The sequence below is a fragment of the Dasypus novemcinctus genome, chromosome Y (assembly GCF_030445035.2).
Source record: "Dasypus novemcinctus isolate mDasNov1 chromosome Y, mDasNov1.1.hap2, whole genome shotgun sequence".
In the NCBI taxonomy this organism is placed as follows: domain Eukaryota; kingdom Metazoa; phylum Chordata; class Mammalia; order Cingulata; family Dasypodidae; genus Dasypus; species Dasypus novemcinctus.
This window is the reverse complement of record NC_092216.1, coordinates 2,406,276-2,418,538: the sequence shown is the minus strand read 5'-3', so window position 1 is coordinate 2,418,538 and position 12,263 is coordinate 2,406,276. Positions and strand designations below refer to the sequence as shown.

General features: G+C 56.3%; 1 protein-coding gene across 4 annotated transcripts; it reads left to right on the top strand.

The window, feature by feature from the left end:
- The first annotated feature begins 960 nt into the window (after positions 1–960).
- On the top strand, positions 961–11,089 carry LOC139436116 (E3 SUMO-protein ligase ZBED1-like). 4 transcript variants are annotated; one of them, XM_071213448.1, is made up of 2 exons: positions 961–1,129; positions 7,498–11,089. In XM_071213448.1, the coding sequence occupies exons 1-2, from the start codon at positions 1,019–1,021 to the stop codon at positions 9,646–9,648; spliced, it is 2,262 nt and encodes a 753-aa protein (XP_071069549.1). In that variant the 5' UTR covers positions 961–1,018; the 3' UTR covers positions 9,649–11,089. The 4 variants fall into 4 exon arrangements, with proteins under 4 accessions (XP_071069549.1, XP_071069550.1, XP_071069551.1 ...); XM_071213449.1 differs by having other exon boundaries at positions 964–1,129; positions 7,501–11,089; XM_071213450.1 differs by lacking the exon at positions 961–1,129 and adding an exon at positions 1,756–5,821.
- The last annotated feature ends 1,174 nt before the right edge of the window (positions 11,090–12,263 follow it).

Here is a 12,263-nt window from a genome sequence, read left to right as displayed (position 1 = left end):
GGGGGTTCATTGACCCCTGCGCTTGGGGCGCGGCCCTGGCGCGGGGGAGGGCTTTGGCCTAGGTACTGGGGGGTTGGCCCAGGTGCTGGGGGCTTTGACACTGGGGCTGGGAGGTTTGGCCCAGGCGCGGGGGGGGGGGGGGGGGGCCGGATTTGGACCTGGTCTGTGCGCGGCGCGGTGCGGTGTGGGGGGTACTGGCGGGAGGAGGAGTTTTGGACCTGGTCTGTGCGGGGAGGGAGGTTTGGCTCAGGCACGGTGGGGGGGGGTGGGCGGTGCTGGCCAGGCGCCAGGGGGGGGTTTGGACCTAGTGTGCGCGGGGGTGGGGTGGGGGGGGCATTGACCCAGACGGTGGGGGCGTGCCGCCAGGCGCAGGGGCGAGGCGGGGGGGAAGGGGGCCGTTTGGACCTATGTGTGCCGGGGGTGTTGACCCCGGCATGGGGGGGGGGGGGGCGGGGGAGTTGGCCCAGGTGCCGGGGCTTTAGCACTGGTGCTGGGGCTTTGGCCCTGGTTGGGGGGGGGGTTGGGCCTGGTGTGTGCGGGGTGGGGGTGCCGGCCTGGCGCGGGGTGGGGGGTGGGTGGGTTGACCTAGTGTGTGCGGGGGGGGGGGGGTCTGACCCAGGCGCCGGGGAGGGGGGGGGTTTGGACCTGGTGTGTGCGGGGAGGGAGGGAGGTTTGGCCCAGGCACTGGCGGGGGGGGGGGGGGGGTTGGACCTAGTATGTGCGGGGGGGGGCTGACCCAGGCGCTGGGGGTGCCGGCCAGGCGCCGGGGAGAGGGGGGGTTTGGACCTGGTGTGTGCGGGGGAGGGAGGGAGGTTTGGCCCAGGCACTGGCGGGGGGGGGGGTTGGACCTAGTATGTGCGGGGGGGGGCTGACCCAGGCGCTGGGGGGGTGCCGGCCAGGCGCCGGGGGGGGTGGGGGGGCCCGGCCCCGGCGCGGGGGGCGGGGGCGGCCCGCGTCGCTGCGCGTTTCCGCCGGGCTGGGGCGCAGAGGCCGGCGCGGGCGGAGGCGCGGGGCCGCCATGTCGCCTTTGTCCGCGGCGCGGGCCGCCCTGCGGGTCTACGTGGCGGGCGCCGCGGTGGTCCTGGCGCAGCTGCTGCGGCGCTGCCCGCGGGGGGCCCCCCCGAGCCAGGTCAGCGGGCCGGGGCGCGGGGCGCGGGGCGCGGGCGCAGCCGGGAGGGCGGCGGCCTGGGGGCGCGCGGGGAGAGGGGGCCGGGCGGGGGGAGGCGCGCGGCGCCGCCCCCGGGTGACCTTGGCGGCTCCCGGGAAGGAGGGGCGGGGGGCGCCGGGGGGCAAGGGGCGCGCGGCTCCTCCTCCTGGGCCGCCCCCGGCCCTCCCCGCGCGCGCGCGCTCCGAGCGCCGCCCCGCCGCCCCCCTTGACCGCGGTGGGCCGGGGTCTCGTCCGGAGCAGGCCGCCCCCACCCCCTCCCCGGGACCCCCGGGGTTGAGCCGTGAGCGCTCGGCCGCGCGGGCCCCTCGGCCTGGCGGGGGGCGGGGGGGGCGTCCGCGGGACCCTCGCCCCCAGCCCGGGATCGGTAAGGACCGGCCCTGCCCGGATGGGGCGCGCGGAGCGCCCCGGGAGGGGTCCCGGGCGTCGCCTCTTGGGCCCCAGGGAGCCCCGGAGGTCTTAGGGGGAGGGCACTTCCGCTCCAGAGCAACTTTGTTTCTCTGGCTTTTGAAAACATTCTCCGAGACAGCGGATCTCAGGCTACTTCTTGGTTTATTCTCGCATCCAGGGCTTCCGAGGTGCATTTGTCCTTTTTTTTTTTTTTTTTTTTGACGTGGTGAGAAATTAAACCCAGTAAACTTGTCAGCCTTTCTGCACGAGAAAATGTAGAAGGAATAATAACCCACCTAGTAGATATTCAGAAAAACAAACGTTTAAAAAATGGGAAAGCTGTTGTCCAAAAACAACGTTTGGAGGGAAGTGTGGCCTTGTTTCCAGAGTGTTGCAAAGCGCTTTGATGTCAGATATTCTGGCCAAACAGCGGAATCCTGGGCCTGCTCCTGGTTTCAGCGTTGTGGGGTCCCGCTTAGGCAGGGGACCTCGGAAAAAAAAATCCCCTGGATCCTCCAGAGAGCGCGGCAGTGAGCGCAGAAAAATTGTATTTTAAAATTATTGTGAAAATAGTTTAGATTCCCTCTCCCCCCAACCTCTACCTAGGGAAACTAATCCCTTAATTTTGTGTGAATTAAGCTTTCACTTTCCTTGTAGAGTATACTTGAGTGTTTGAAACAGATTGACTGCTATCAGAACTGAATAGAACTGGTAAGAAAAAATTAGTACCTGGCTCCTTCTAAAGATTAAAAAGGACCTGTTTTGCACAGATTGGTACTTTGAGCACTGGGATGTAGGGGATGGGGGCAAACGTTTACCCTTTCAAATCAATAATCTTTTGTGAGTTGAATAACTCTTTGGAGGCTCCATGAACTGGTGATGCACCTGGAGATTGAGTTTATCTAAGCAATTTTCCTCCCAGGTCCTGCTAATGAATGTCTGTGCTCACGCCAAAGGCATATTTACACCGAGAATCGGATTTAAACTTGGCAGTGTGGCTGCAGCCACAGAAGCAAACTGCGTGTCTTGAGAACATGCCTGTTACACACCAAAAATCCGTGCTGCGTACTGTCCACTTGTTGGTTGTAGCGAAGGGGTTGTTGGGTCAAGTTGCGGTGGCAGCCGGTCTGTCCTCGAGCAAATCGTATTAATATGTCAGAATTGGATCACTTTGTAGAAAGACCGGTATTCCGAGTTTGCGCTCCTCCGGAGTAAAACGACTCCTTGGCAGGTTGGACATTTTATTAAAAATTTTTTTAAAAAAATTAAATTTTTAATTTTATCTTTTTTGTTTTTAGGATTAAAAAAAATAATGATGGAATATTAGTGACTTCTCTGCAAGGGCCACTCTTTCCTCTGCCTTTTTCTGAGTGGTTTCTAAACGGCAGCACTAAACCACTGACCACATGGCTTTCAACTCTGTCCTCTTCCCAGGGCAAAGGTCACTGAGACAAACTAACAAAGGGGCCACGTTCCCCGGTTCACGTGGTTTGTGCTTGGTATATTTACTTAGAACTGCAAGATTAAGTATGATCCTAGAAATTTTAAAAAGGGAAATAAATAGAGTGTGCATGTTGCCTAATTTGAATTACATGGCATGAAAAGGAAGTGCTAAAGCAAAGTACTTTTAATTGCTGTTTTCTTAAAATTACTTCTTTCAAAACAGGATAATTGGAAATGAACGACGGTCAGCGGAAATGCCTTCATAGAGACCGTGGGTTAGGAATTCTTGTAAGCGAGTAGATCCTTGGCTGCCTCTGTATCCCAAGGACCCGCCACACGCAATGAGATTGTGGTCTCTGTCAGAGTTTTAAAAATGCATCCTCTAATTAGCGTGTTTAGTATGCAAAAGGGACATCGGCAACTCAATCCTTGGCCTAAAACCGAAGGAAATGATCGCCCTGTGTAAAGCACGTCTCTGCTTGCCCTTCAAAAAGGGATTGCCTGTTGGGAAAGAAATTTCTCTGATGGGTCCCTACGTTTAGAAGAGGAGGGGAAAGGAAAGATGTGTTTAAGTGAGCAGTTGAGCCACTGCGCAGATTTTTCCTTGAAATCTGAATAGGAGCAGGCTTTCTGGTGTGGAAAACGGCCTTGATGCTGTACCGGACGAGGGAATTTTGCCGGCAAAGAGCAGAGCCTCTTAAAGAACTCTGTTAGGGCTCTTTGTTTTCAAAGGGGGAGGGTAGCTGAGTTTTTAAAGCTTGGGCCACTGTACTTTTGTTTTTGTTTTTTTTTCTCTGCAGTTTGATATTTAATTGTAGGTTTATGCTTATGCTGATAAAATTTACGTGTGTACTCACATTAACATCTAATTATTAGTGATGAATTTGCTATTTTCACGGCTCTCAGTGTAGTCTGAAAGTGTTTATTGATGTGCTCCCTGTAAGTGCCGACTCACTAAACTTTGTGTGCTTTCTCCCAGCCCCCTGGTGAGTTGGCAGGCTGAGTTCTGGGCCTTCTCTAAGGGTTTTCAAAAGAGGAAGTGTTAAATGCACGGCTCGTTCTTGCTGGTTTTGTACCTCTGTGCTCACCGGCCCGTGACGGAGGAGCCTGGCGAGGTGACGATGTGGCTTTCCAGCTCGTTCCTTTCAGGGTCTCTTTGGGGTCTCTGAAAGCGCGGACCCCACGGCACTTTCGTTTATGTGGTTGAGAGCCGCACCTCTCTGACGCCGTAGATGATAAAATGGAGACATTTAGAATGGAGCCAACGATTCGTTTAAATGTGGCAATAACAACCCCAATGCACGTTATGACAAATAACCTGTCCTTTTAACTAGAAATCAAACGTTGAGAAGAGCGGGCCCTGCTTTGCGTGTTGACGGCTCTTTTTTTTTTTTTTTCCCCTGCCTTCGGGAACGACGGCTCTGCTCTCCCCTCTGCATCTGAGTTCTGAGTATGGCGTTGTTGTGCGGGTGGGCGCGTGTGAAGAGAACCCAGCCCCCCTCACGAGTATGAAGTTGGAACTGGGGGGCTCTCAGGGACCAGTCTCAAGGTGTGCTCGGGCCACGAGGGGTACAAAGTTTCTTGGAAGAAAACTTCTTTATTCTTGACCCCAAGTGAAGCAATCTGCACAGGTGAATGCTTATCGTCCTTGACCACCTGCCGTTCAAGTTGGTGTATTAGCCAGAGAAAGAGGTGCTGATGCAAAAAACCAGGAATTGGTTGGTTTTTATAAAGGGTATTTATTTGGGGTAGGAGCTTACAGATCCCAGGCCATAAAGCATGAGTTACTTCCTTCACCAAAGTCTATTTCCACGTGTTGGAGCAAGATGGCGGCCGACGTCTGTGAGGGTTCAGGCTTCCTGGGTTCCTCCCTTCCAGGGTCTTGCTTCTCTCTGGGTTCAGGATTCCTCTCTTTCCAGGGCTTGCTTCTTCCTGGGCTCAGGGTTCCTCCTTCCTGGGGCTTGCTTCTTTTTCCTCTGTGTGCTTACTTCCCAGGGCTCCAGCTTAAGGCTTCAGCATCAAACTCCACCATCAAAACTCAATCATCAGAAACCCCTCAACTGTGTCCTTGGCCATGTCTTTTATCTGTGAGTCCCCACCCACCCAGGGGCAGGGAATCAACACCCTACTAGCACAAGAGGTTTACATAATTACTTCATCAAGTAAACCCATGAATCCAATATAATCTAATTTGCCTAGAGGAAAAGGTCAGTTTGCCAACATAATCCGATTTTTCTTTTTGGAATTCACCAATAATATCAAACTGCTATAGTATGTAAAACTGTCCTAGTGTGCCTAGCACCCTTGTCCAGCCGCTGTTCAACTTGGTGTGTGAAACCCTCCTAGGGTGTCCAACATCCTTGTCCAACTGCCATTCCAGTGGATTCTGTGAAACCCTCTTAGCGCGTCCACCATCCTTGTCCAGCCGCCGTTCAACTTGGTGTGTGAAACCCTCCTAGTGTGTCCAACGTGCTTGTCCAGCTGCCATTCCAATGGACGCATCCAACATCCTCTTAGCGCGTCCGGCATCCTTGTCCACCTGTCGTTCAACCTGGTGTGGGGAACCCCCTTAGCACATCCAGCTCTCCTTGGGGAATCCTCCCCCTCTGCGAGTCCACGTCCTCTGGATTCTCCATCTTGGGCATTTACGCAGGGGGAGCGGGTGCCTTCCTGGGAGTTCCCGCCTCCGGGAAGAAGTTCCTGCGTCAGGGATGGAGAGCTGCGCTCCGGATGCCTGCCACCCTTCCAGCCCAAAACACGACATAAGGAAAGCGTCATCGGACGGCCGAGAGCAGGGTCCTGCTGCTTGCCGGTTGAATTGTGGTGAGTCCTCAAGGCAGCAGGGACGTGCCAGCACCTGAAAAGCAGGTGCATTGCGCAGAGGGCGCTCCTGGATTGCTTTCTTTGCACCTGCGGCTTTGGCGTTTTCCCTCTCCAGGAAGCCTTGGTTATATAGGATCCTCTCGGTTTTCCCCCTGGCATCCTGAGGGTCCGTGGCTCAGCTCGTCAATTCAGTACAGAAGACGAGTCTAGAATTGCTTTGCAGACGTGGGTCCTCCAGCCCACCCTCTGCCCGCGGCACCGCCGAGCCCCTTAAATTCCCTTCTGGTGGGGCACCGTGGGGCGCCCCCTAAAAACCTCCCTGTTGGTGGGCTATAGCTGCCCATAGGGTTGTGGGAGGTGTGCGGGGACCCTCATCCCCTGTGCGGAGGGGGTTGAGGCAAACACTCCAGTCCCTTTCCTGTTTTCATCCTTCTTCCTCTGGACGCCTCCCCAGCTCTGAGGAAACCCCGAGGTTTAGCCACCTGTGTGCCAGAGAATGGATCAAAGCTTGTGGGCGTCCCCTGCCATCCTTGTGGTCCAAAATTTCAACGATGAAGCCTTCTATGTTGTCCAATTCAATTAATAGGAAATTGAAATAGAGCGATGAGTTTAAAGGTTAGAAATAGAATGCACACTCATTTAGGAATACGAAAATCAAGTGAAAATAAATTGTATTAAAAAATCACTATTATAAAGCTTTGGTTTTGACGTTTTGTCTTTCGTCATTGTAATAGGTGTTGCCCTGTATGTACAGTGGCAAGGCGCTTTCTTTCATTGCTTCCTCAGTGTGTACATCCTTTCTTTTCCTTCGTTTTTAGTTTGGTCTTCAAAAACGTTTTAGTTCACGGTAAAGAACGCTGATGAAGGGAGCCCAGCTGCCCTTAGCTCCCCCAGGGGCCCTGAACTGGGGACCCCAAGGGACATCCAGTTGTGCCACAGCTGGCTTCTTGGTCCTCAACATCTCCTCTCTCCTGGAGCGCCGAATAACCTCTATGCCGGCGCAGAGCAAATACGAGTTTCCGTGTGCAGGTGGGATCCTCTGTGGTCCAGTAAGCGATCTTGTGGCATTGAGAAATTCGTTGTGATGGAGATAGAGTCACAGCCCATCCTGCGCTCATGGAGCGGTGGCTGTTTTGAATGTAAAGTCTGAAAATGTGCTAACGCTTTCTTGCCAAAACGTAAGACTGCGGGAGGTGCCCGGCGCACAGATGTGACTTTGGCGCGCTATAGAGAGCGGGCATGGCCGAGGCGTGGAGGTGATTGTGCGTGCATGCCTGCTCGTGGGCTCCTGCAATGCGAGGATTGCCGACTCACCTCCCCTCCCTGGTTGTGCGTGGCGGACCGTGGAGCCCTAAGAGTTGTAAGGAGCATCCGTCAGAATTTCTGTACTTATAAAAATAACCATCCTTTTCCATCCCTCTGCCATCTGCTGCTTTGCAATAACCAGAAAGAAAGAGCCACCTAACGCCTTCCTTTGCAAGACGCCCCCCCTCTGCTTTGAAAAGGCAGGACAGATTCCAATTAGGGCACCGGGCCCCTCCGCCAGTTGCCTCAAAGCGGAGCCAGACGTCGGGGCTGCTTTGTCACACGGCTGCGTCCCAGGGCTCGCTGACTTGTGGCGCCTCCGTGCCCAGGGTCCCCACTCTGACGCTCTGTTTTGTCTCGCTGCTTTCTAGCAGGTCGTCACCCATGAGCGAAGGCCGAGCGGGCAGGAGGCCCCCGGCGGCAGCGCGATGGACAGCAAGGCCCCGGAAGGCTCCGCCGCCGACCTCAAGCTCGTGGCCCACCCCCGCGCCAAGAGCAAGGTGTGGAAGTACTTTGGTTTCGACACCAACGCAGAGGGATGCATCCTGCAGTGGAAGAAGATCTACTGCCGCATCTGCATGGCCCAGATCGCCTATTCGGGCAACACGTCCAACCTCTCCTACCACCTCGAGAAGAACCACCCTGAGGAGTTCTGCGAGTTCGTCAAGAGCAACACGGAGCAGATGCGCGAGGCTTTCGCCACCGCCTTCTCCAAGCTCAAGCCCGAGTCGGCCCAGCAGGCGGCCGCACAGGACACGCTGGCTCCCAAGCCCGGCCACGGCTTCGAGGGCAAGAGGCAGCAGGAGCTGACTGCCGCCGTGCTCGGCCTCATCTGCGAGGGCCTGTACCCCGCGTCCATCGTGGACGAGCCCACCTTCAGGACGCTGCTGAGGACCGCAGACCCCAGGTACGAGCTGCCCAGCCGCAAGTTCTTCTGCAGCAAGGCCATCCCCGAGAAGTACGGCGCCGTCCGCGAGCTGGTCCTCAAGGAGCTCGCCGACGTCGCCTGGTGCGGCATCTCCACCGACTCCTGGAGGAGCGATAACCAGAACCGCGCGTACGTGACGCTGACCGTCCACTTCCTTGGCGCCGGACCCGCCGGCTGCCTCTCGGTCGGCTCGCGGTGCCTCAAGACCTTCGAGGTGCCCGAGGAGAACGCGGCGGAGGCCATCACCCGCGTCCTCTACGAGGCGTTCATCGAGTGGGGCATCGGCGCCAAGGTCTTCGGGGCCACCACTGACCACGCCAAGGACGTGGTCAAGGCGTGCTCGCTGCTGGACGTCCCGGTGCACATGCCATGCCTGGGGCGGACGTTCGACGCGGGCATCCGGCGGGCATTCCAGCTGCCGCAGCTGAACGCGCTCCTCGTCCGGTGCCGCCGACTGGTGGACTACTTCCAGCAGTCAGCCGTGGCCATGTACATGCTCTACGAGAAGCAGAAGCAGCAGGGCGCCGGCCACTGCATGCTGGTGAGTGACCGCGTGGCCGGGTGGGGCAGCTCACTCGCCATGCTGCAGCGCCTCAAGGACCAGCAGTTTGTCATCGCCGCCGTGCTGGTGGAGGACAGCAACAACCACCACCTGATGCTGGAGGCGGGCGAGTGGGCCACTGTGGAGGGGCTGGTGGACCTCCTGCAGCCCTTCAAGCAGGTGGCCGAGATGCTCTCCGCCTCCAGGTACCCCACCATCAGCATGGTCAAGCCCCTGCTGCACATGCTCCTCAACAGCACGCTCAACGCCAAGGACACGGACCCCAAGGAGATCAGCATGGCCAAGGAGGTCATCTCCAAGGAGCTCTCCGGCACGTACCAGGAGTCGCCCGAGATCGACATGTTCCTCAACGTCGTCACCTTTCTGGACCCGCGCTACAAGAAGCTGCCGTTCCTGTCTGCCTTCGAGCGGCAGCAAGTGGAGAACCGCGTGGTGGAAGAGGCCAAGAGCCTGCTGGACAAGACCAAGGACGGAGCCTTCCAGGCCCCCGAGGACAAGCTCTTCCCGCCGCCCGAGGAGCCGCCGGCCAAGAAGCCCGCCCTGGCGCCCACGCCGCCCCCCACGTGCGTCATCAACAGCATGCTGGCGCAGATCTTCTGCCAGTCGGGCGGCGCGGAGGACCAAGAGGAGTGGCACGCGCAGGTGGTGGAGGAGCTCAGCAACTTCAAGTCGCAGAAGGTCCTGGGCCTCAACGAGGACCCCCTCAAGTGGTGGTCGGACCGCCAGGCCCTCTTCCCGCTGCTCCCCAAGGTGCTGCAGAAGTACTGGTGCGTGGCCCCCACGCGCGTCTTCCCGGAGCGGCTCTTCGGCTCCTCGGCCAACGTGGTGAGCGCCAAGAGGAACCGGCTGGCGCCCGCCCACGTGGACGAGCAGGTCTTCCTGTACGAGAACTCGAGGAGCGGGGCCGACGGGGAGCCCCAGGACGAGGACGAGGGCGAGTGGGGCGCCGACCAGGAGCAGGGCTTCCCGCTGGGTGACGCCGTGGCCCTCGGGGGCGGCCTCTTCGGGATCAGGGACGGCGGGTTCGTGTAGGGGACGCGCACGGAGGGGGCCGCTGTCCATTCTCCTTCTGCGCGCCCCTCGGTCGCTCGCTTCTCGCGGAACCGGCGGAAGAAGGATGAAAAGGGGAGAGAGCGGCGGAGAGGGTGCGGCTGTCTGCCGGGGCCGGGGCGTCCTCTCTCCTTATTTTTGAGTCAGAGGAAGACGTCTAGATGCGTGTCCTGGCGAAGCCCCCCGGTTAGAAGCAGAGCCGGGGTGGGGGGAGCTCACGTCCCACCTGAGTCGTTCGCTCGAGAAAGACCCGAGCCCAGGGGCCGGCGGGGAGCTCAACCTGAGGGATCCACAGATACAGGAATATGTGTTTACGTTTTAGCCCAAGAGGGGTCCTTGCCTGGGCAATTCGGGAAACATTCAGCAAAAAAATAATAAAAGATGCCCTTGAGAATTCAGAGACACGGTGAAAAATGAAAGGAAAGTAAGCCTACGATGCTTGCCCTTGTATGTACATATCTGAAGCAAAAAAAAAAATGAGGTGTGCATGGGTTACATCTTCTGTCTCATCCTCTTGCTGAAATTCAGTGGGTCTTTCTAAGCCACCTCTCGGTTTTGGGACAGAAAAATGTCCCTTCTCTGCCCCGAGGGTCTTTTCTCTTTTTCCTATTTCTCTCTTCACCTCTCCTTTGCGTTCCTGCCTCTAAATTCCCACAGATAGAGGTGCAATTTGCTGTCTATTATGGGAAAGGACTCTTGACTGGTCTTTTAAACTCAGTACCCGCTGGAGGGAAAGGGGAGGGGGCAAAATTAATTTAAAAAAAGCCTACCCTCCCCCCCAGGATCCATTTGGGAGGGGGCACCTCTTCAGGGAAACATGAAACGTCCCCAAAACATAGGCGAGTCGTTTGGAAAGGACGGTCTCATCCTTCTCCCCTGACCCGCACTTTTAATCGGAGTTACCGCCCCAGAACAGCCGGTGACTTCAGTTGGCTTTGAGCAGGGCGCAGGTTCAACCCCAACCGGGGGCTGGACGCTTCTCGAAAATTAACTACAAAAAAAGCCACGGGGCCAGCGCTTTCTTTTTTTTTAAGGAGACCCCCCCTCCCTGGGGCTCTGTCTCCAGGCTGGAATTCCCAGGCTGATGGCAGATGCTGTGCCCTTGTTCTCAGTGAAAGGGCGGCGGGAGGGGGCACAGCGCGGTGGCTTGGCAGGTGTCGGTTTCCTGCTCCAGGACGGGCAGCACACGTTTCCACTCCCCTGGGCTTGATTTTGTAGCCCCGGCCCTTTCAGCTTTCTGCACATCGTTTCCTTTTGGAAAGCATCGTGACAATGTATCTTTTCCCAGAAGCTGCTCATCTTTTTCATTTTCATTTTAGCCCCGGTAGCCACTTCTGCCCATTGCTCGTGCTGCTGCTTGTCGATCGCTTCAGAATTGGGTTCTCGTCCGGGCAACCCGAGAAATAAATTAGCTCCTCCCTCATTTGTCTGATGTCTTTCCGTCTCAAGAGCTCTTTATTTGTGTAACGTCACCAGCCGGGAAAGGCTGCTGGTTTCAAGAAAACTTTTTTAGGCTTTCTACAGAAGTCGATCTGGTTCTTGGAAACGATCCAGCAGAAGATGCACGTTGGGGGCTGTTTTGTGTCGTAAGATCTAAATAAATGACGCCCTCGGCCGGTGTAACTTCTCCAACAAGGGCAAGTCCTGCCTTTTCCTTCCCTGGATTTCCTTTCCCTGGGAAATGGTGACAAGGTGAACGGTTTGGAAACTGGGACTTTTTTTTTTAAAGTGCTTCAGTCCTGTCTCCCTGCCCTCGCCTGTAAATTTCCCACCTTCCTCTCCTTTTATTTTCTCATTTTTTCCCTCCCTCCCTTCCCTCTTTCCCTCCTCTCTTCCCTTTCTCTGACTTCCCCATGCTCTTCAGATACAAAGAGCCCCAGCTAGAAAGTCAGGACAGATAGTCAACCTCTGACCTACTTTTTCTTTTTAAATTTCCAGCATGCTCCATCTGACCTGCTTTTCACTTTCTGTGCGTTCCTCGTTGGCCTCCTGTGTCTGGCATGGCGGTGATGAAACTTTGTTTTCGTACATGAACTTTGGGAGCTGAAGGAGGCCCGGCTTCAGGCTTCTTAACAAGCGTTTCCACAAAGTTGTTCGTTTTCCTCCGAGAGGAAACTCCTGTTAATCAACTTCCAGATTAATTTCCTTCTGGCCACTGAGAACGTCCACCATGTGGTACGGGACCCGCTTGCTCCGAAGTGGTTTTCGCTCTCTTGCACGCGTGGCTGTGCAAAATAGGGAAAGCCCTATTTCTCAGCTGTTTTTGTTTTTCCTTTTTCCTCAGCAGAAGGGCCCCGTTTTAACTATTTTCACAGCAGTCTGGAGGAGGAAAGGAAAGAGAATCTGGAGAACGATAAGGCTTTTTGACGTTGGTTTTTAATAAACGGGCAGACGGTGGAAGGCAGAAAGTTGGGGCGTTTGGGTGGGGGTGGCTGACGAGAGTGGAGTTGAAGGAAGCAGAGGGGGAAAAAAGAAAAAGGGGGAGCAGAGCTGGGCCAGCCTGGAATCCTGCCCCCCTAAAAGCGCCACCTTTTAGGCAGCCTCTTTCCTACCTGTGGGAATTGCGGATGAGTGCTCTTTAAAATTAATTTTTTAAT

Bases quoted from the DNA above. Each gene is read 5' to 3' on its own strand.
- LOC139436116 (XM_071213448.1), top strand. From the start codon at position 1,019: ATGTCGCCTTTGTCCGCGGCGCGGGCCGCCCTGCGGGTCTACGTGGCG. The intron at 1,130-7,497 runs GTCAGCGGGCCG...GCTGCTTTCTAG, and splicing joins GGGGGGCCCCCCCGAGCCAG to CAGGTCGTCACCCATGAGCG.